The sequence below is a fragment of the Silurus meridionalis genome, chromosome 18, assembly GCF_014805685.1.
Source record: "Silurus meridionalis isolate SWU-2019-XX chromosome 18, ASM1480568v1, whole genome shotgun sequence".
Taxonomy (NCBI): domain Eukaryota; kingdom Metazoa; phylum Chordata; class Actinopteri; order Siluriformes; family Siluridae; genus Silurus; species Silurus meridionalis.
In genome coordinates this window covers 24,188,623-24,210,720 of record NC_060901.1, presented here as the reverse complement: position 1 = coordinate 24,210,720, position 22,098 = coordinate 24,188,623, and the positions used below count along the sequence as shown (strand labels likewise).

General features: G+C 40.2%; 1 protein-coding gene across 4 annotated transcripts in view; it reads left to right on the top strand.

Annotated features, from left to right (window-relative positions):
* The window catches only part of sash1a (SAM and SH3 domain containing 1a), a 231,284-nt gene extending 212,323 nt beyond the window's left edge, over positions 1-18,961 (top strand). For all 4 annotated transcript variants that reach the window (XM_046873879.1, XM_046873877.1, XM_046873881.1 and 1 more), the window contains 11 exons: positions 700-1,004; positions 3,011-3,085; positions 3,207-3,344; positions 5,081-5,213; positions 5,375-5,544; positions 7,036-7,245; positions 7,933-8,083; positions 8,290-8,418; positions 10,804-11,771; positions 14,636-14,767; positions 16,245-18,961. In XM_046873879.1, coding sequence (XP_046729835.1) covers positions 700-1,004; positions 3,011-3,085; positions 3,207-3,344; positions 5,081-5,213; positions 5,375-5,544; positions 7,036-7,245; positions 7,933-8,083; positions 8,290-8,418; positions 10,804-11,771; positions 14,636-14,767; positions 16,245-16,505 — 2,672 coding nt within the window. In that variant the 3' untranslated portion in view covers positions 16,506-18,961. The remainder of the gene's footprint in view (positions 1-699; positions 1,005-3,010; positions 3,086-3,206; positions 3,345-5,080; positions 5,214-5,374; positions 5,545-7,035; positions 7,246-7,932; positions 8,084-8,289; positions 8,419-10,803; positions 11,772-14,635; positions 14,768-16,244) is intronic.
* The last annotated feature ends 3,137 nt before the right edge of the window (positions 18,962-22,098 follow it).

Sequence of the window (22,098 nt, the reverse complement as noted above, 5' to 3'; positions counted from 1 at the left end):
GTGATCGTAAAAAAAAAAACAGCAAGCTGTTGTTTTTCTTAAAAATGCCGTGGTTTCGCTCCTAAAATTCTATTGTTTTTGTCAATTTACCATTCACAATATATATATACAGTATATAAAACCTGACCAGTTAGAAAACCAGTTAGACCAGTTAGTTTTGGTCACTGGCAGCAACATTATATTTAATACCCAATAAAAAATTATTAACGGCTGGAAGAAGAAAAAACTGTCCCAGTACACTTAAACCCACAGGTTTTAAACACTTATGTATATTGTATTAAAATAAAAAGTCATATGGGCTTTAAGATATGGCTTCTTCTATCTGTATATCCCAGTCTAATCTCTAATCACACTTTTGGTTCCCCTGTGGAATCTGGTTCCTCTCAAGGTTTCTTTCTTATATCATCTGAGAGAGTTTTTCCTTGCCACAGTCGTCCCAGGCTGCTCCTCAGGGATAAACACACATAGTTCATTTATATAAACATTTTTGTTCTATAATTTTTACATTCTGTAAAGCTGCTTTGAGACAATGTCCATAGAGAAAAGCCCTATTGAAATAAACGTGAATTAAAATCCATTGTCTATAGAAATGCATTTACCTTTGAAGTGCATCGAAACTGAAGAACATACAGTAGAAGTCATATTTATTCTAATGACTGGCTATAATGACTAATAAGATGCATGTTCTTTTCCCTGAAGACTCTCTGAGCTTGGACGTGTCTCTTGCGTGCGAGGACACCAGTGCCCTTTATGCGGGCGTCAATAAGAAAAGCACCCGCTGCACAGTGGACTCGTCACTGTCCTCTTTGACCCCGGATCAGCTCTCAGTGGAAGGAGACATGGACAGCTTAAGTACGTCTCCATCCTCGAGGAGTTTGGAAGCTTGGAACTCTGCACACAGGCTGGTCAAGCCTACAGCTTCCCCGCACAGCCTGGTCCGGCCTCTTGCCAGCGCCAACGCCGAGGACGAGCCCGAAAGCAGGAAGACCTCCCTGTCTCATGGGGTAAGTATGGACACAGTGTACACACACTACAGCCTCGTGCGGCCTTGTCCTCAACCTCAGCGCATGCTGGTGCCTGTGGATTGCACCAAGCGGCCACCGATTTCCACCTGGCAGCGGATCAAACCCGATCCCAATTACGCTTATTCCACCAAGCACTTACTGTACCAACGCCAAAAAGCCCCCAGCTCCCCTCCGCTGACGCTTGCGTCCTCGCCCCGGGTGCGTGAGCTAGGCAGGGAGAAAGGGAAGGGCAGCGTGGGTATAGTGGGAACTTGGCTTTGCCCGCCGAAGCGCCTTCGAGGAAGAACAGCTGTCAGCGAGCTGAACATAACCTACGTGGTGGAGCGCAGCTTGTACAACCACTTAAGCCGGAAAGCTGAAAGGCTTCACCTACTGGAGGATGAGAGAGACGGCGAGCGAAAATGGGTATCCAGTGTGGACCGTTGCACCCGACGTGTCCTCCTGCGCATTCAGCAGAAGTCCGTGAGTGAGGAGGGCCCATGGACCCATGGAGCACGTCACTGATAGGCTACTGGATGGAACTGCAAGAGTGTGGTGTTACATCAGAGACCTGAAATAGTTTCAATGTTCAGAACAAACATACTGTGACGGAAAATAACACGACTAATACACTAGATTTTCCAAATATGAGCCTAATAAACTAATACTTTAATGCTAACATATAAACTGTCAGGAGGTTTTTAATTATTCAGAGACATGATTCCAACAACAATAATGAATAATTGTATACCAGAAGGTCATGAAGCTGATAGAGCGGCCTGTAGATTACAAAATCAACTCATTTCAAATTATTTTCTCTAATTCTAATTACATTTATGGCATGTATTACATGGGCTTATCCAGTGCTACTTACATTCATCTCATTTATACAACTGAGCAGTTGAAGGCTGAGGGCCTTGCTTAAGGGCCCAGCAGTCACCCCGTGTCAGAGCGATGATAATGTGGTTCTAGTGAGCTGTGTTTGCTTTCAGAAAAACGTATCAGTGTATGTTTGAGAGCGTAAGAATGACATAGCGTGATCAGCAAAAATAGTGAGAGCAGTTGATTAAAAAAATTAGCAGGAGGTGCGATGAATCTGGACGTCTGCACAAGGGTATTTGTGAATTCTGAGCAGTGAAGTAAAAGTTTTGCACGTTAGAACATCTAAGTTATCCAACTTTTTGTATCTCTGATTGCTCAATTGCAACCAATGTTTTATTTAAAAAAAACAAACGCAAACATGTTCCTCGCCCAGGAAGTCCCTGACAGTCAGCACATTAGTAATTGAAGTGTGTGGTTTGGTGAAGCTCCATTCAGTGCAGTTCTTCCTGTAGCCTCGCAGTGTTCAGCTCCTCTCGTGTGCCCGTGTCATTCATAGTGAGCATGAATCGGATTGTTATCCTTTTTTTTGTCATAGACTCTCTACACCATCACAACTCCTCCTTTAGCATTGATTTTCAGTGTATTTTGTATTTGGTATTATGATTTGAATATGCATGATAACACCCACATTGACTATTGAGCAGTGGTCGATATATTTGTGAGATTACTTCATTCATAGTTCATCTCTCATCTTTCAAGCTCCAGAAATGACCTTTTCCTCTGTTTCTGAGGAAGTGTAACGCTTTCTTTCCCCCCAGTTTGAAATACTGTCACTACTCCATATCTGCACAACCATAAAGAACGAAGAATGCTTTAGTAAATTGTTTAGTTTATTTGTTTTTGTGTGATGCTTTTATTTTCTTTCCCCCCAGAATGCTTTTTAAAAAAATGGAACAATGATATGTGTTTACTGTATTATCATTTTGATTATTATTTCATGTATCACTTCTGTTGTGCAGTCAGTCGTTTGCTAGATCGTTTGTTGTCATCATAAATATGAGCATGAATCACTGTGGTTTGATGGTTAATCTGATTGATTTCACTTGATCTGAGTCTGGAGTACTGTGGGACTCTACAAGAACTTTATCATCTGGATCGTGACTTTGTGTGTTTGGTTTCTGCAGAGGACGTGTAGCTTTGGGGGTTTCGATCTGTCCAACCGGTCACTTCATGTGGTGAACGCTGCTTCTGAACCTCACGTGAGTACAATCACACACACACACACACACACACACACACACACACACACTCAAAGTGTACATTTTGAAATGTTGACTGTGGTAAAACTTTGTCTCTCTCAATTGTCTTTCTTCAACTCAGGAGCAAGAGGCTCTATACAGGGACGTGATCAAGTCTCCTACCAGCTCTCGCATCTCTCTGGGAAGGAAAGTCAAGTCTGTGAAAGAGACAATGAGAAAACGCATATCCAAGAAATACAGCAGTTCTGTCTCTGAACAGGTATAAACACACAAATACACTCTCTCTTTTTTTTTTTCTCCTTCTTAATGTCTTCATTTCTTCTCTCTTCTATATTATAAATTTAACATTAGATTTGATTTGTACATTTTCTGAATCATGAAAATGTGCTAAATGAAATTAAAATATTAATTATATTAAGAAATATTGAGAAATATTAAGAAACATTTGCATCCAATATAAATATAAAGGACACTTCAAGTTAACAGCACGTGGCATCAGTGATTCGCCTCTAGAGGCCGCTCTCGTACTATTTACCGCAACCCGGAAAAACTATAAATATGGATTTTTGCCTATAGCAACTATTGCTGCCAATTCATCGGCAAAACTTAAGAATATGTTGACCTCGATTCTTTATTGCCAAACATTTATTTTAAACACTTTAGGCATGTAGCTGCCTGAATGCAAGGATATAACACTATAACACACAACTCAGACTAATGTTCAAGAGTGACGTATGAAAAAACCTTTCCTGTCCTGTCCTAGCAAACAATACTGAAGCGTTGGTTCATTGATGCCTTTCTTTGAGGATGGTTCCACACGAGTAGTATAAAGATCCATGAAGTTACTTTAAAGGGTTAACGCCAAGAACTATGAAGACGGATTTAGACTTTAATGAATATTAACACTTTGCCACAATGGCTTAGAGCTGCAATCACCACCAACAGATTTAATTTGGTGTCACCCAGATAAGGATGGGTTCCCTTTTGAGTCTGGTTCCTCTCAAGGTTTCTTCCTCAAGTCATCTCAGGAAATATTTCAGGAAAAGCGGGCACCACGTTGGTGACCCCTGCTCTATACACTGCTCTGCAGGAACTTGGAAGTGCTGGGCCACAACGTGGTCTGGCTTCAGTATAAAGCTTGTTCTTAATGATCTATTAATACTTCAATAAATATCCTTTTGACTGAAGCTGCACCTGTTTTTCTCAACCAGACACTTTTTCTTTTGTGCGTTGTTTGTATTTTCGAGACACACAGCTGCTCAGTTAAAGCAGAGCCACAGAGCGATGAGTGAGCAAGCATGTGGTCGCAGCCAAGGCAGTTGCTGGTTTCATACGGAGACTTGATCACAAGGATCACAAACAAAAGGATATTTTCTGTACAAAAGGTCGCAGCTGTATGTTCAGGAGAAAATGTGTTAATAAACAGTAATAGTCTAGACAAAATATTTTGTCTGGCTTTGCCGTCGATCTCGAAGTATGTACTTACGGCTCTCTCGCAAACATTGAAGCTTCCTAGTTGGGGAAGAATGTTAGCTAAATCTCTCTATCTCTCTTTCTCTTTCTTATTAGTTCACTTCTTTCAAAGATGTTTTTTCAGCGTTCTTAGACATCCATCTGCCTGAAAACCAGGTTATAACACTTTGAACACATAACCCAGACTGATGTAGGAGAGTGTTGTATAAAAGTAAAGCATCAGACGACTGTACAAGAGTTCTGTGAGATGTGTCTGTTGTATACAGCGCCCTCTTTAGCCATCTATTATAATAAATAAAATGATTACAGTAAAACCCCGTTGGACAAACATAATTAGTTCGTGAAAACCAGAAGGTCTGCTTGTGGAATATTTTGTGTCAATTGCTTTCATATCTTTGCTTACACATGTTCAGAATAATAATGTGAGGTATAGTTCCAATTTTCTTTTGTTTAGTCCAGAATTAGGGTTTTATTTTGTTATCTGATATTAAATTAAAATGTTCTCCCTGTATGTGTGTCTAGTCCAATCCAGACGGGATTCCCAGCTCTCCTCAATCTCCTCAGCCAAACACAGACTCACTGGAAAAGCCCAAACTAAAGGCAGGAGGATCTGTGGAGAGTCTACGCAGCTCTCTGAGTGGACAGAGTTCCATGAGTAAGAAACAGTTGTGATTGTGTTTCATAAAGTCAGCACTAGAGGGCATTATAGCCCACCACATTGCCCGTAGAGAGTTTCAGAATGTCACGTTACACTGCATGTCTATGGCTTGGGCAAAGTGTCTCATAAACGGCTATTATTTTCATGTCGTGCTGCAGGTGGCCAGACAGTAAGCACCACAGACTCGTCTGCCAGTAATCGTGAGAGTGTGAAATCAGAGGACGGGGATGATGAAGAGCCTCCATACAGGGGACCTTTTTGTGGCAGAGCCAGAGTGCACACAGACTTCACTCCCAGCCCTTACGATACAGACTCACTCAAACTAAAGGTACAACACACACACACACACACACACACACACATTAGCAGACTAATTAGCAGCGCATGCACTACTATAGCCAGTAGCACAATGTTCCCAGAAATATACAGTGGGGGAAATAATTATGATTCCATGCTGATTTTGCAAAACAATGAACACTCTAGAATTTGCATGGTAGGTTTAATTTAACAGAAAGAGAAAGAATATAAAAGAAAAATCCGGAAAATGATAAATTAATAATATATATAAATTATTTTGTATTTGATTGAGTGAAACCAGTATTTGATCCCATACCAACAAGCACGAATTCTGACTCCCACACACCCAATTTAGTTCTGACCCTTTGAGAAAGAATTCCTAGTATCAGCTCATTATGTGTATAAAAGACACCCGTCACAGAATCAACCTCTTCCGTTCAAACATCTTCACCACCATGGGCAAGAACAATGAGCTGTTAAAGGACGTCAGTGACAAGATTATAGACCTGCACAAAGCTGGAATGGGCTACAAGACCATCAGCAAGAAGCTTGGTGAGAAAGAGACCACAACAAGAATAGAATAGAATAGCCTTCTTTCGTTACATATACATTAAAGCACAGTGAAAGCTGGGGTCAGAGTGCAGGGTCGGCCATGATACGGCGCCCCCTGAAGCACAGAGGGTTAAGGGCTCAAGGCCCCAAGAGTGGCAGCTTGGCGATACCGGGGCTTAAAACCCCGACCTTCCAATCAGTAAACTGACACCTTAAGCACTACTCCCATTCTATTCCAGGATGGATCTCCTTGCAAAATCTCACCTCATGGGGTAAATCTGATTCTGACAAAGGTGAGGGATCAGTTCAGAATTAAACAGGAGAAGCTTGTTAATGATCTCAAGGGAGCTGGAACCACAGTCACTCTCTGCTCAAGAATGCACATGAACATGAACATGATTCATTTGGGTCAGAATTCTTGCTAATTTGGATCGGGATCTAGTTCTTATTTCACTCGATCAAATACAAATTAATTTATAATCTTCCTTTCATTTTTTTATGGATTTTTCAAAATACTCTCTCTGTTAAAATAAACCATAAAAATTCTAGAGTGTCTAGAATGCAGGATTGATTAGCATGGAACACAATAAGGTTGGCCTGTACTCACCATGGAATTTTATTTTTGATCTGTCTATTTGAGCTACAAGAGAAATCCTGGAAGGTTCATGTTTTGTTAGCAGCAACTTGGGTCATTACATGAGTGTGATGAGTGATGTATTTTCTTCTTCTTAAAAAAAACAAAACAAAAAGAAATTCAACGTATAAATGACATGTATAGCCAAGTTCTTGAGAACCAGTTCAGGTGTAGACTGCGTTTGGGAAATATGAGTTAATTCCTGTAGGCATCAGTTAGGTCTGGCTACAACAGTGACAACTCCTTCAAAACTTATATAATCGCAAATCATTTATATAATTACTCTCTCCCTCACTCTTTTCTCCTCTGTGTCTCTCGTCTTTGGTCTTGGTTCAGAGAGGAGATGTGATCGACATCATCAGTAAGCCGCCCATGGGCACGTGGATGGGGTTACTCAACAACAAGGTTGGAACGTTCAAGTTTATCTACGTGGACGTCCTGACGGAGGAGGAGGAGAAACCCAAACGCACCATCAGGAGGAGAAGAAAGGGTCGCGCTCCCAAACCCAGCTCTGTGGAAGAACTTCTAGAAAGAATCAACCTAAAGGTGAGAGGAAGAATCACATGTTCCACTTTTTTTATACCACAGGTATTCCACACACACACACACACACACACACACACACACACACACACACACACACACACACACACACACACACAGTTCTGTTCATGAGACTAAAATGTCAGTGGTAGTGTGTTGAGTCTAGGGTGTTGTTCTTGTCATTTTGCCTGAAGCTATAATGACAGAACATGAGCGAGAGAGATGGAGAGAGAATCAAGGTGGTCCTTGTGGTAATGAAAGAGTTCGACTCTCCTACACGTTTTTTTTCCCCCCTCCAGATGGAAGTGAAGGTCGAGTTCAGCCATACGTATAATGGCTTTCTGACCATCCAAAGATGGCAATCCACCCTTTAGACCTCCTGTGTGTGTGGTGGAGTAACAGTATATATATATATATATATATATATATATATATATATATATATATATATATATATATACACACACACACCAGACAGCAGACACATTACCACAGAACAGCAACAGTTAAAATAATCAAAGATTAGTATGTTTATTGTCTAAGTTTTGTTTTGTTTTAAAGCACAGCAGAACATTTCACACTCATGATTTGGTCATTCTTCTGCAGAAATTGTGTATGAAGTTTTTGCTCTGATTACACATGATGGTTCTGACTGGTGTGTGTGTGTGTTTGTGTGTGGTTGGGTTTCAGGAGCACATGCCTACCTTCTTGTTTAATGGCTATGAGGATCTGGACACTTTTAAGCTGCTTGAAGAAGAGGATCTGGACGAGCTAAACATCAGAGATCCTCAACACAGAGCTGTACTGCTCAATGCCGTGGAGCTCCTCCAGGAGTATGATAGTGAGTGGACTTTTTCAAGTCCTACTTCACCTCACACAGAAAATCAACCAGTGCTACAAAAACAAACCTCACGGAGAAACTGACTGATCCTTTGATAGACCAAAGGTTTTATGGTCTTTGTGCAAGAAGACCACATCAGGCATGGTTAATGCATCTCACAAGCCCTAACATACACCCTTTAACACTCTGTATGTGTGTGATTACAGGCAGCAGTGACCCTGAGCGTAGTGCCCTCTCTGGCTCCCAGGAAAAACTCCTCTGTGAGGGGCAGGGCCTGGCAGCCAACTCCCCACGGGACTCTGGCTGCTATGAGAGCAGCGAAAACCTGGAGAACGGTAATCGGGCATTATTTTAGCATCTTCCATCGCATTCTCATCTTCAACCTAGTCTTATCGCCGCCATGACATCCGCCTCTCTCTGTGGTAGAACCCGCCTGCACTTGCTAACAGCAAACGACATCGTGAGCCGCCATCACCTCAGGATCGAATGCCTTGCTGTCGTTCTGTCCTCATCATTCTTCCTTTTTCTTCTGTCTTTCTTTATGGGCTGAAAAATCACACCTCTCCAATCTAAAGACTCCACTCTTCATCTTCTAGCCCTAATTCATCACTCAGACACATGTGACTGAGGTTTTCAAGAGACATCATTCTCAACCCTTCTGGGTAGAAAACATGTGTTTCTTTCCAACTGTATTATGTAAATATTTTAAAGACCACAAACAAGATGGTAACTAAGCGAATGTGTTTTAAACTGCAGAAGTCGCTACAGTTGTCAGTTATAACGGTCCAATATTAAACTTTCCTTCGACTTCTCCCATTAGGGGGCGCCACTAAGAGTGGGCTGGCTTGTGCAACCCTAATGGCTGGGGTTCGTGCCCTGACTGGGATTAATAAATTAAAAAAATCCAATTCCAGTGAACCTCAAAGCATCCCCTATTTATTTACATGGCAAATCAAGTGTGAAAATATTTCCGATTTGCATTAAAGAGATGGATAAAAACCCTGGTAGTGTTTAGAGTGTAAAGACACGGTACACTAGGCAAGTAGGCAGAGCCAAAGTATAGCTTCTGATTTCAATCTTTTAAGTTTTATTGTAAAACAGATTGTGTCTGAGACTCAAGAATTGTTTGTTTTTTTTCTGTGCTATTTTAGGACTCTTGTGTATTCATGTGTCCCGCAGTTCCACTGAAGCTCATCTGTGCTTTAAAAATCATTTACAATGTAATTTTCTGTCCATAGCAAAAAATGTTGCTGAAGATTTTTACCAAAAAGTCAGTATGTAAATATATTACAATGCAGGAACGGAAACGTGTGTCCGCATTTCGAATCCTCTTTTTGCAATGTGTCAAATAATTTTTCCTTACTTCTTAACACTCAAATGCCATCTTGTGATACTGAACCCTTTCTCTGTGAGGAATGACTTTAAATAACTTAAAAATAAACACGCTTTAAACCTTGTACATCATTCGTGCCCTTTGCTGGTTTTTAGTCTATTTTTCTTTCCATGCCTCTATTCTTTTTTTTTTCTTTAGAAAATTTGCACATTCACGATTCTTATTAAAAATTGAGTATCAGTGCTAGGACTATCGCTGCTGAATGCTCATGTGTCACTTCAAATATCCTTCATTTCTGTTGCATGAATCTCTTCAGGCATTTCATGTAACGCTTGTTCCACCGACCTCGTTTGATCTCCACCCATTTTCCACACACACATACTTACACGCTTCATTCTAATGATCTCAGGTTTCTGTTCTACCCATCCAGTAGAGATAAATATTTAGTATTTAATGTTTGGGTCTAAGTGGCAACTAATAGATCATCCTGAATACTGATAAAATGCATAGTGCAAGTCAACAAAGCCAATTTCCTGTTTATTTATAGCTAATAAAATACTTTTCAATCACAAAAACATAGCAATACACCTCAGAAAGTCTCATGGAAAGTTAAATATTAGAAATGGAAAAAAAGATGAGCTATAATCTCTAACTGTGCACCTACATAAAGGACTAATAAGGTAGTTGTATCTAATGAAAAGGCTATTGAGTGTATACAGTGTTTAAAAGCCCCAGAAGCACTGTCACACACTTGTACCATTCCATTCATACACTATATGGGCAAATGTATCTTGACCATTACATCTACTTATGAGCCTTCTTTAAACTTTTGATAAGCACACAGTTGTATAGAATGTGTCTATATGCTGCAATTCCCCTTCATGGAAAGTAAAAAGATCAAACCTGTTTCTGCATAACAATACCCCTGTGCCCAAAGTGAAGTCTAAGATAACATGAAGAACCCGAGCGGTCTGCAGTTAAATGTTTTGAATCAGTTGGAATTGACTGCAGGGCTAAAGCTTTTGCACCAATCCTCAAAGCCACACGCCAAAATCTAGTGGAAAAGCTTCTCAAAAAAGCGGATGTTATTGTAAAAATAAAAAGGAGTAAACCTATAATGGAATCCGCATTAAACAATAGGAAGCACCTATTGCTTTGATTGGACAGGTGTCCACATACATTTGGCAGTAGAGTGTATGTGTGATCAGTGCACCATTAAGTTAATGTCTTGTAAATGGTGTAGACATATAATAGATACTGTAGAAGGGTTAAAACAACAGAATAATATTGTAGCTACAAGGAATATGTTTCTAATAAACTGAAAACTGCGTGCACAGTCTGTACAATGAACATTTGGAGATTTGAAACTGAGGCTCATGTGTTACAGGGAAGCCTCGTAAATCATCTCGCTCAAGTCGCTGTTCCTCTGGCTTTGAATCTGTTCGAGTCCAGTGTCTGGATTTTCCCACTCCACCCATCTGCCACTCTACTGAGGAGCTGCAGCATCAGTCCAAGAAAGAACGCAAGTTTCCCAAGCACTTTCTTCCCCGGCCTATCAAGGGCTTCAGTCTGCGGTCTCTGGGCCTGAGGAAGGGTCTTCGCTCAGGACCAAGGCATCAAATGCCAGCTAGTCGCAGCTGTGAGGAGCTTGATGGGACTTCGGATGCTCCAGAACGCTGGAAACGTTCTCACTCTCTGGGGGACATACAGTGGCAGCATGCCTTCGATCAGAGCAAAGAAAAAAGAAATGCGACCCCACATGGTGGAGAACGACAAAAAGATGTAAACGCTGCAATTCTCCAGTCCAGCTTTCAGAACAGTAAAGATTCCCGATTAGACTCAAAAACAGAATTGTGTAGAGCTAACCAGGATCAAGTTAAAAAGCCTCTAGTGCCCAGCCAGCTGGCAATAAAACCTTCAAACCATGCTCCAGATAAACAGCCTGGCTCTACCCCAACCAGCCCAGCTCCGCGCACTCACCCCAAAAAGCCCCCTGTGCCCCCTCCTGTTCCTGCCAAAAAGTCCAAAGAGCGTCCAGTAAATGGGTTGCGACACCCATCTTTGGTCCTTTCAAGCTCTAGTCCAAGCACGCCAACTTTGTCCCCTAAATCCATAAGCAGCCCTACTAGCCCTTCTGAAAGTATTCCATCCACTTCCGTGTCTCCAGATGATTCAGAGAAACCACCACCCTGGCTCTCAGACCTGCCTGAGTCTGCCTGCCCACAGATTCAGGGAGTCAAGGTAGCTCTTGGCAGGAAGATCTCTCATGCCAAAATGACTGATTTGGTGACACTACTGGAGGAAAAGCTTGGCTCAGAGGGCATCGATCTCATGGCAGAGCCTTACTCAGATAAGGTAAGAAAGATACGCTCGGGTCACAACAGCATTATTCATTGTAGCAGAATGAGGCTCAGATAACAAAATGAGAAAAATATTAAAATAAGGACTTGTAAGTCTATAAACAGAGGTGGCAAAAGCACACACCCTTCACTCAAGTAGAAGTGCAGATACTCGTGTTTCAAAAGACTTGGGTAAAAGATGAAGGACTGACTACACCATTTACTCAAGTTAAAGTAAAGAAGTTTGGGCTCTGACATGTACATGCTGTAAAAAGTAGTCATTATTATTACCTGTTTTAGTGTCACTAAAGGTAGCTCAGTGGTTAAGGCGCAACTGGGTAACTGATAGGAAGGTCGGGGGTTCAAGCCTCGGTATCGCCAAGCTGCCACTCTTGGGCCCTTGAGCAAGGCCCTAAATCCTCTGTGCCGTATCAAGGCTGACCCTGCGCTCTGACCCAAGCGTCTGAGCAAGCTGGGATATGCGAAGAACGAATTTCACTGTGCTTTAAAGTATATGTGTATATGTGGTTATTCTATTCTATAGAATGTATCCAGTCTGAACATCCGCTATATAGAACACAAGCAGAGAAAAGATGATGAGTGATCATGTGATCAGGAATGTGTCTGTTCTCAGTCATGTTTACATCACTGACTCCCTCTGTCTCATCCACGTTAACCCCAGACTTCTTGTTGAAGGCTGCCTGCTCGATGTGAGCTTCATAAACTAGTCTACGTCTTTGGTGTGAAGAGCCAGGAAACACACCAGTGGATTGAAAAAGCCGCACAATGACAAAAAAACAGGTTGATGGGCTGAAAACAACATGCAATGAGAAGAAAAAATATCGATCATGTCATCAAATAGATTGACACTAAAGTCAGGAGTCTGGATTGAAAATGTAAGAAGTAGAAAGTAGAGATATTTGTCCGAAAAATAAATAGTGATGTAAAGTACTGAAAAATCTACTTAAGTACAGTAACGAAGTGAACTAATTCCATCTATTAGAAGTTCTGCATTTTGGTTCTGGCATTTATAAATCTGCCAAAAAAAAAAAAGCTTGTAAAATAAGTGTAAAATGAAACCTCTCTATCAGAAGGTTACCATGTGTAACATTAAAATAGTCATAGATCATTGTGTTGATGTGAATATGTTATGACGGCTGCTTTCGAGCCCCGAGCGTTATGTCATCTTTACGGAATGTCAGCTGCTGTCGTGGACAAATCTGGTGGCTTGAATTCTCTCGGCTTCAAAACAAGGACGATGACTAGAGCTGATGTTTAAATGGATTTAAAGCCCAAAGAGCACAGGGCTTTTCATTTTCCACTTTTTTATTAGAGGGTGTACAAGGTCATGGTTTCATTCATCATTTCTTTTAGTTTCCAACCATTAACCAAAAGTCGGGGGTTTAAGGTATTGGACTTTGGATCCGAAGGTTTAAATTCTAGCCACACCAAATCGGGCCCCTGAGCAAGGCCCTTAACCTCACATCAGGTTGCTTTGGATATGTCATAAATGTGAATGCAAAACTAAAACTAGATCATTATTAATTGCAGGATGTCCCTGGTGAGACCTGCTGCTCTTTTGATAGTCACATGTATAAACTCCTAGTTTGCTCTAGACATAACAAGCGCACATGCTGTATTTTTACAAGTCTTCACTGCCATGCCAGCAATAGCATTGAGCTAGACCCGGGAGCCCACACCACCTCACCACACGCGACACGGCCAACAGGGGGGAAAATCTGGGTGGAAAGAGAACATAACTGTGGATTTGGTCTTTCTATAATTTATGTTGCTTAGTTTATTGAAGTGGGTGGGCTTGATGTGCATTCATAAACACCGGTCATGCTGGTTTTGGATCATTTACATTCATTTTTATGGCAGACCCAGAGTCGAGAGAAGATACAACCCAAGCACACGAGGGTTACAGGAAGCTCTCTGGTGTTACTGGGATTTTAAATCACAACCTTCCAATTACAGGCTGTTAATGGCTGTAGCATGAGTTGAATGCTGTTTGTTTTTTAAAGAGTAGCGTTTTCATGAATTCAGAGCTTAAATGTACTACTCTTTAACACTGTTTGGGCTAGTTTCATTAGCATTTTGGCACGACCTTTGCAAAAATATTACATGCAGTCGTTTTGAATTAAAGGCGAAGCAAATATTGGCTGGTCTTACTCTTTTAGTCATGCTGGAAAAAATGCTCAGACATAATACTGAACTCGTTTTCCATTCAAATCACTGTTGTATTGTATTGCATGTGACTCATCTTAACGTTAAAGCTGACATGATTAATCTGAAGCACATCACTTAACGAACATGCGGTAATGCGCAGTAATGCTGCCATTTAGTTCTGTAGTACATCTGTTTGGCAACCATTATTTTTCAAAATAGTCCGCATGGAGGCTGATGGTTCCTCCGTGTCAAATGTTCCAATAGATGAAATTACCTCAGAAACGTAAAAAAAAGTTCTCGAGTTTTAGCCATTGTGCCAGTTCTCCCTTGTGTTGTAACTATTTAGGTCACATTATTTGTCATTTCACACAAATGATTTTGCCTCATAATTCTGTAAATACCTCATAACGGTTTGCATGGTTCTAAGGCTCTCTGTTTTATGGGATTGTTTTCCGGCCAACCTTAAAAACCACATGTAGTAAACTTAATTGCTTGCGAATTTTAGTTTCTCGGATGAAGGTAATGCTAATTCCCCAATCCTGTAAAAAATTCCTTAAAAAAAGGTCTTCAAAGCGAGTCAGGTGTAAAGATTTATTTCACTTCACTTTCCATCCTGAAGCTAGACGGTATGTTGCACCATTCATTTATCGATTGATTTGTTGGTGCTAATATCTACACACATCTCACGCCTTTCATTCATGTCCTCTCCAGCACGGCCGCTGTGGTATTCCTCAGCTCTTGGTGCAGAGATACTCGGAGGATTTCCAGCAGCCACTGAAAGACGTGGCGTCCACTCTGGACCAGATTCGAGTTAAGCAGCTGCGCAAAGAGCACCGCATGGCTGTGAGTATCCCGTTCTGTAACTCACTACAGAGCGGATTCCTAATAAAAAACAGGTCATGGCTTTCATGTGTGCATTACATAAAACAACAGGGTTTATTAAAAGGTTGATGACGGAACATTCACCACCGAAATCAAACTTGTTTTTGAGGCCTTACATTTTTAAATGACAGGTTCTCAGATTAAATGGTGATTTTAAGCACCATGGGTGTTGCACAACCTGTTGTTGCTTTTAGTTTATAGTCAAAATTTTGCATGTGTTGACATGTACAGGGCAATAAGGACACAGATACGGTGCATACTTAAGGTTCCATTATACACCCAACTGCTTGATCAAGGGAGTTTAAAGAGTTTATTGGTCTTGGGTTAATGTTTTTTGTTTTTAAATAAGGTTGTAATTTCAAAGATATTTAAAGAGAAGTTAAATGAAAATATATTAAAATAAATGATTGATGTTTTTGCCTCGCAGCAGAAATTAATAGATTACAAATATACATGTATATAAATATCTATAAAATTTCTAAATGAATCCCTTTAAGTTTATCCCTAATGAGTGATGCAGTGGCGAGGAAAAACTCCCTGTGATTGCATGAGAAAGAAACCTTAAGTAAAACCAGACTCCAGGGAACCCGTCCTCATCTGGGTGACCCCCGAATGTCCATTCATTACAGTTCCATCTGATGATCACTGATGCTCAGAACAATTATACAGTCCAAACCCATCCTTATGGTTCCCGAGTTTAACCCTCCACAGTAACCTCATAAATCTTTCGGCTGTTCATGGAACCATCTGTGGTTTTTAGATTGAAGAGAACTTCATCCAGATGTAGGGCGTCAGGATGAATCAGGCAGGTCCAGGAAGAAGAATGAGACAGGATCACTGGTACCTCAAGAGCATGTTTAACTCAGCAAAGAAAGAGGTTGAGAGAACCGTGGATTATTAGGTATCCTTCTGTGATGTGATTAATCCTAGCCAACAGTTTTAAACATTGCGCCCACTTTATTATAAAACTAAGTGCACTCGGAGGGTAAAATGGTAGTAAGTCAGTTCAATGATGATTTCAACAATCTCCACCCATGACCAGATGACTAATGACTTCAAATGAGCTCTCTTCTTACAAATGCTGTAGGAAACACTTTCTCTTCAGCATTCTTGGTCCAGCATCCTACAGACTGACTTTACTAATGACGCTTCACACGCCAACTTCATAATTGTTGTTTTTTCACCTAATTCCTAGAAAACATCTTCATATTATATGTAAAATGCCATTTCCAATCCAAACTTTTGTCCATGTACTGTGGAATGCACCAGTTTCCAGAAAGAAGGTCGATTTTTGAATGCAACAAATAGATTCAGACAATTCATAGAAACTCCTGTTAAAATGTTATTTAATAGCTATTTAATATTAAGTGTTATTTTAATGCGTCACATTACTGCACATACTGGCTAATAGTAATTCTGGATCTTTCTCCATCCACAGATTCCTTCTGGAGGTTTGATGGACATGTGTCGGAAGCCAATGTCTCCAGTGCACTTAAGCTCCATTTCCGACTGGTTGGTGTCCATTGGTATGCCCATGTATTCCGATCTCTTAGTGGCAGCGGGTTATGATACATTGGGCCGTCTGTCTGCTCTTACCGAGGCAGCAGTACGCAAGGCAGGGCTACAGGAGGAGAGACACATCCGGCGGTTGCTCAGCGAGGCCCGGCTCATCGCAGCTAACAGCTCATCGCAGACTTAACAGCACAAGAAGGGTTGATGAACAGCTTGAGCTGCGACATGCGCTGGTCTGATTGCTGAAGTGGAAGGAAAAAAGGAAACTCTGTAGCATTTCATCTACATCTTCCAAGCGTTTGTTTTATCCTTTTCCTTAGCTTTGTATTGCTGATGTTTACGGAAAGGACTTTTGTGGCTTCCATGAACTGTTGGTGGACTTTCCAGCTGGGTCTTTTTAACAATCCTGAATAGGGCAGTCTTTAAATGAGCACAGACAGAGCACATGATTTTCTGAAGTTTTTGAGATTTTGTAAAGATTTAGACTAGCTCAAGATCGTTTTCTCTGGTTCTGATGAGCGCTACTTTGTATGGAAAAAGAACTTCTTCGAGCACAGAAAGATGTTGTAACTTGGCCAAAGCGATGTCATTTCCTGTAGGTTTATAGGTCCGTACGCAAACTTCTCAGCTCATAGAAATGAATATCAAAGGCTTCATCTTAAATATTTGTTTCGTTCTTAAGCACAAAGTTGCTGTTTTAGAGTATAAATACACTCAGAATTATGCATATTTTATTTTATTTGCAGGAGGGAAACATATTTGTATAGTCCATAAGCCATTTCATCTTACTCAGTGCCAAGTGTAAAGCGTTGTAAAGCCTTTCTGCCTTCATTTCGTTAAAGAAAATATTGTATATTCAAATAGCATTTAATCTTCTAATACACAGTATCTAACACTCGTCTGTTCCGGGAGAAAATCATTTATTATGGAATCATTTACATTTTAAAGCTTTTTATGTTACGTTTGCCTTCACAAATCTAGTGACACAATAATTATCTTCCATCGGGTGATAAGTGCGCAGCGATAACCCGCTTGTATCTAATGTATATTTTAGACGTCATAGAGTTTCGAGGAAAATCTTCCCAGCACTGTGGCAATATGTAAATGCTGATATTCGAACTCGCTCCAAAACTTCACACAGTCTGAAATGTCTAAACTAAATTTTTTTTAAAAAGGGCTGAACACGAAACAGGATTCATCACTGTCCTGTAGATGATCTGATTATCTGAAATATAGCTTTGGAAATACAGTCCAATGAAGAAGCTCTGTAATAGATATAAATGTTGACATTCCAGAATGAGTCTCTACATGATGAAGTTTTATGTTCAGTAGCACTTGTCTGTGTCTATAGAGAAAAACAGAGAGATTCTATTGCGTTTAGCAAAACACACATCTGGCATTTGAAGGAAGTCTGTCAAAATAAGGGAAAAAAACATGAGTTGTGCTTTTGGCCCGATGCAAAGCAGATCTCATATCCCTGAAATCTTGTCTTTTCCGATTAGCAGCATTTTTGCTCCTCTTTGACTACAGCAAACTGCCACTGATTACAAGCTTAATTTCCTATGTTGTAAAAAGATCTATTAAGTGAAAATCGAACGACTTTGAAAACTTTCCTTTTATCAGCACAACAAAACAACAGTTTGTTAATTAGAAAGAACAAACAAACATCTTGCCATGTCAGAAAACTTTACAGTTTTACTTCAGACTGTTTGAGTGCTGACACTGGAGACTCCTTACAAAAACTCTACATGGAAACCCCACAATCAAACAATCTGCACATGGTTTCTAACTCGTCTAAGTGAAGCATTCCTGTGAATGCGCTCGATGACGTTAGACGCACGCTATGGCACATTTTGATGAAACGTTTGGATGAAATTTCCTACAATTTTTCTATGTATTTCAGCACAATTTACAATACACAGTACCAATTCAACCTTCTTGTAGAGGAGCAGAAGATCTGAACGAATGCCTTTTTAACAATGCAATCATAGTCTTATGGGGAGTTTTATATATTAAAAAAAATGTATCGAAATATTTCATAAAATGTTACTAATTACTGTAAAATGCACTTTATATTCAAGTATATACAGATGATTAAAGGGGGATTTTTTCAGGAAGAACAGATAATGAAACAGTAAATTTTAAAGTCCTCAGACAGAGAGTTAAATCCAGGTTTTATGCAGAAGATTGCAGTGGATTATGTTGGTTTATACACTTCATGTGTTTCCCCGTCAGCATCATTAATTCGAGAATAAAGCATAACAAGCAAATTCTTTCAAATTGATTTCGAATTTCATTACAATGATTCTAATTACATATATGAAATTGTGGACATGTTGCACATTCTGTATATGTAATTGATATTTAAATAACTTATTTTTTGTTTATTTGTTTCTCATCAAATTATTAGGTGTATTATATATAAATATATATGAATAAATAAATAGCAATACTCTTTTGCATATTGCTTTAGCCCATGTCCTGCTATGGTATCTATTGTAAAATATCTGTGTATAAAAAATTTTTTCCCCTTTGACCTAGCTAATGATTGTCTATAAAGATTTTGCTTGTGTACTGAAAAAAAAAAAAAAGTCAAACTATTTGTCACTCTGACGTGTAATAAACAGAATCTTCTGACTGGAATGAGGGTCATGACTCGGTTAATGTCTCGGATTTGGTTCGTCTGCGACGGGGTGTATCGATCATATTCACTGGTTTAATAACAGTTGCCTATTTAGGTGAGGTGTCGGGTTTCGGTGAACGAATGTTCAGGTGTTTTTGTTCATAATTCTGCATTTTCAGTAGTGATGACGGACTAAAAAAATTGAGAAAAATTGCGTTTTATAAGGCCCTGAGGAAAAAACTCAATCCCAGCACTCTACTCCTTAAGACATAAATATCCCCCAGAGTTCTGACCTTAAGCCCACTGAAAGTGTTTGGGATGTCCTGAGTGTGTGCACTCCTCACATTTCAGCAACCATTTATTAGATCTTCTCAAGAGACAATACTATAAAAAAATTAAAATTGGATATATTTTAGTCACTGTGCCGCTTGTAGAGCAGTACAGATTTACTGTCCCATCAACTCACCCGAAACTAACTATTTTTAAAATAACTGGCAACAAATGTGAGTACACCCAGAGTGGCCAGGGTCATACAGAGGTTTTTTCAAGATGGGACAGGCCTCGCAAGAGGCAAAGAGGTCGAGTCCTCATGCAGTGGGTCAGGTGCAGTAGCTGCTTCAAACAACAGACGCACGAGCATTGCTTTAGAGGATGCAGAAGTGGAAGGTCCTCTTATTAGTGCTCAGACCATGTGCCGCAAACCGCAACAAGTCGGATTTAATGGCCACCGTCCCAGAAGGAAGCCTTTTCTGAAGCAAGGAAGTCTGCAAACAGATTGCTGAAGACGACCTGTCCAAGAGCATGAATTACTGGAACCATGTCCTGTAGTCTGATGAGACTATGATAAACTTATTTGGCTCAGATGTTGTCCAGCATAGGTGGCAACGCCCTGGTGAAAAATACCAAGAAAACAAAACATGGTGCCCTCCCTTCAGAAACTGGGCCGAACGGCAGTCTTCCAACGTAATAACGACCCCAAACACACCACCAAGATGACAACTGTGATGAAAAATGGTGAATTAATTTAATTCAATTTATTTTTATTTGTATTGCGCTTTTAACAATGAACATTGTCTCAGAGCAGCTTTACACAGATAATGTGGTGATTAAAAGTGAATATGTTCTTTATAAGTAAGTTTGTCTCTGATGAGTGAGTCGGTGGCGACTGTGGTGAAGGAAAAACTCCCTGAGATGGCATAATGAAGAAACCTTGAGAGGAACCAGACTCAAGGGGGAAACCCATCCTCATCTGGGTTGCACCAAATATCCATTTATTACAGATAAACGTGCAGTGATGGTGATCAGAAGCAAACTGTAGTCCTGAGTCAAACTTTACCTCAGAGAGTGTGGAGAACTCACCATTAACATCAACAAACTGATAGCGATCACTCAAATAAGACCTGAGTCAAGAGAGCTGTTCTCTTTATTCCAACGTTCTCAAGTCTAGCAAGCAGTATAGTTTGATCAATGGTGTCAAAAGCTGGTTGAGCAAAACAAGTAAAGAGACTAAACCCTGATCAGAGGCCAATAGCAGGTCATTTACCACCTTACTTACCTCACCAATTAATGCTGTGAGCTCAGCAGAAAAGTCTGAGAAAACCCCTTTGGAAAATTGCCTCACGGTCCAACATGAATGTTTGTGTTTTTCCTGTGTTTTCTCAGCCATGTAATACTTTTCTCCACAGGTCATGGCTAAAACCATAGCTTTATGAGAGCTAAGCTGCTATTTGAGCTACAAGACCTCTTAACTCCGAACCCTGCTAACATGCTCATACCACAGAGTAGTGCTCATAAAAACTACGGTTTAACAGACAGTATGGTTTTAAAGCTCATAATAAAAAAAAAAAAAAAGCGAGTGCATTTGTGAACATTCTGAAAAGTCATTATGGGTCGGATTTGTGTGTGTTTGGGACTCTGAGACAGTTTTAGTGTAAGACAAGGTTAAAAACCTAGTTGTTTACTCATGTTTTTGATGAATATGTGTTTCTTATGTAAAAAATCAGATCTTAAGGGATTATGATGGCTGGCTGCCTCATGTCCTAAAACTTCCTTATCTTTGTTAACTTCCGGCTCTACCTATAAACTTATAATCTTATGTTAATGTGCTGGAGTCCTTTCTTGAACCCTGACCTCTCTCTCACAGTGATCCTGTCCTCTTCTTCTTTCTGGACCTGCCTGATCCATCCATCCTGATGCCCTACCTCTGGATGGAGTTCTCCTTTTCCGGGAACTTTTCTCTGCAGCTGAAGGATGGCTCCACATGAACAGACTAAAGATCCATGAAGTAATTGTGGAGGGTTAAATTCCTGAAACGGAAATGGATTGGGGTGTAAAAACCAGTTTGTTACAATGCAGTTGACATGAACAGTTTTGCATGTGAATTATGATGGAACTATAATAAATGGATATTTGGTATCACCCAGATGGGTTTACTTTTGAGTCTGGTTACTCTTAAGTTCTCTTCTTCATGGAGTTTTTCCATGTCATCATCGCCACCGGATGACTCGTTAGGGATCAACCTAAAGTGATTATTTTAATTTTACAAAAAATTTGCATGCACAAAATCTATAATTTTGACACTTTTGGACAATGTTCATTGTTAAAAGCACCCTACAATTAATATTGAATTGAAATTGATATGTGTATTAATTAAATTAATTTTATTTTTATTTGTTTCGCGCTTTTAACAATGAACATTGTCTCAAAGCAGCTTTACACAGATAATGCCTTAATAAACAATGAATAAGATGTTCTTTATAAGTAAGTTTGTCTCTGATGAGTGAGCCATTTGGCGACTGTGGTGAAGGAAAAACTCCCTGAGATGGCATAAGGAAAAAACCTTGAGAGGAACCAGACTCAAGAGGGAAACCCATCCTCATCTGGGTTGCACCGAATGTCCATTTATTACAGATATGGATTATTAAGTGTCTATTGTTGTATGAAAGTTAATGTCACTGTGCAGTTTGGACTCCGGTAAGACTCGCTATGGCAGCATAACTACAAGAGAGAACCAGAAGGTAACACCGACATGAGGGATCTCTGGGATAAGAGACGACCCACCACACCACCATCAACAAACCTGAGTGAACGTGTGAGAGTGAGGGGACGACAGCATACAAAAATCCCAGTTCACCAAACACTCTATATCCATGATCCC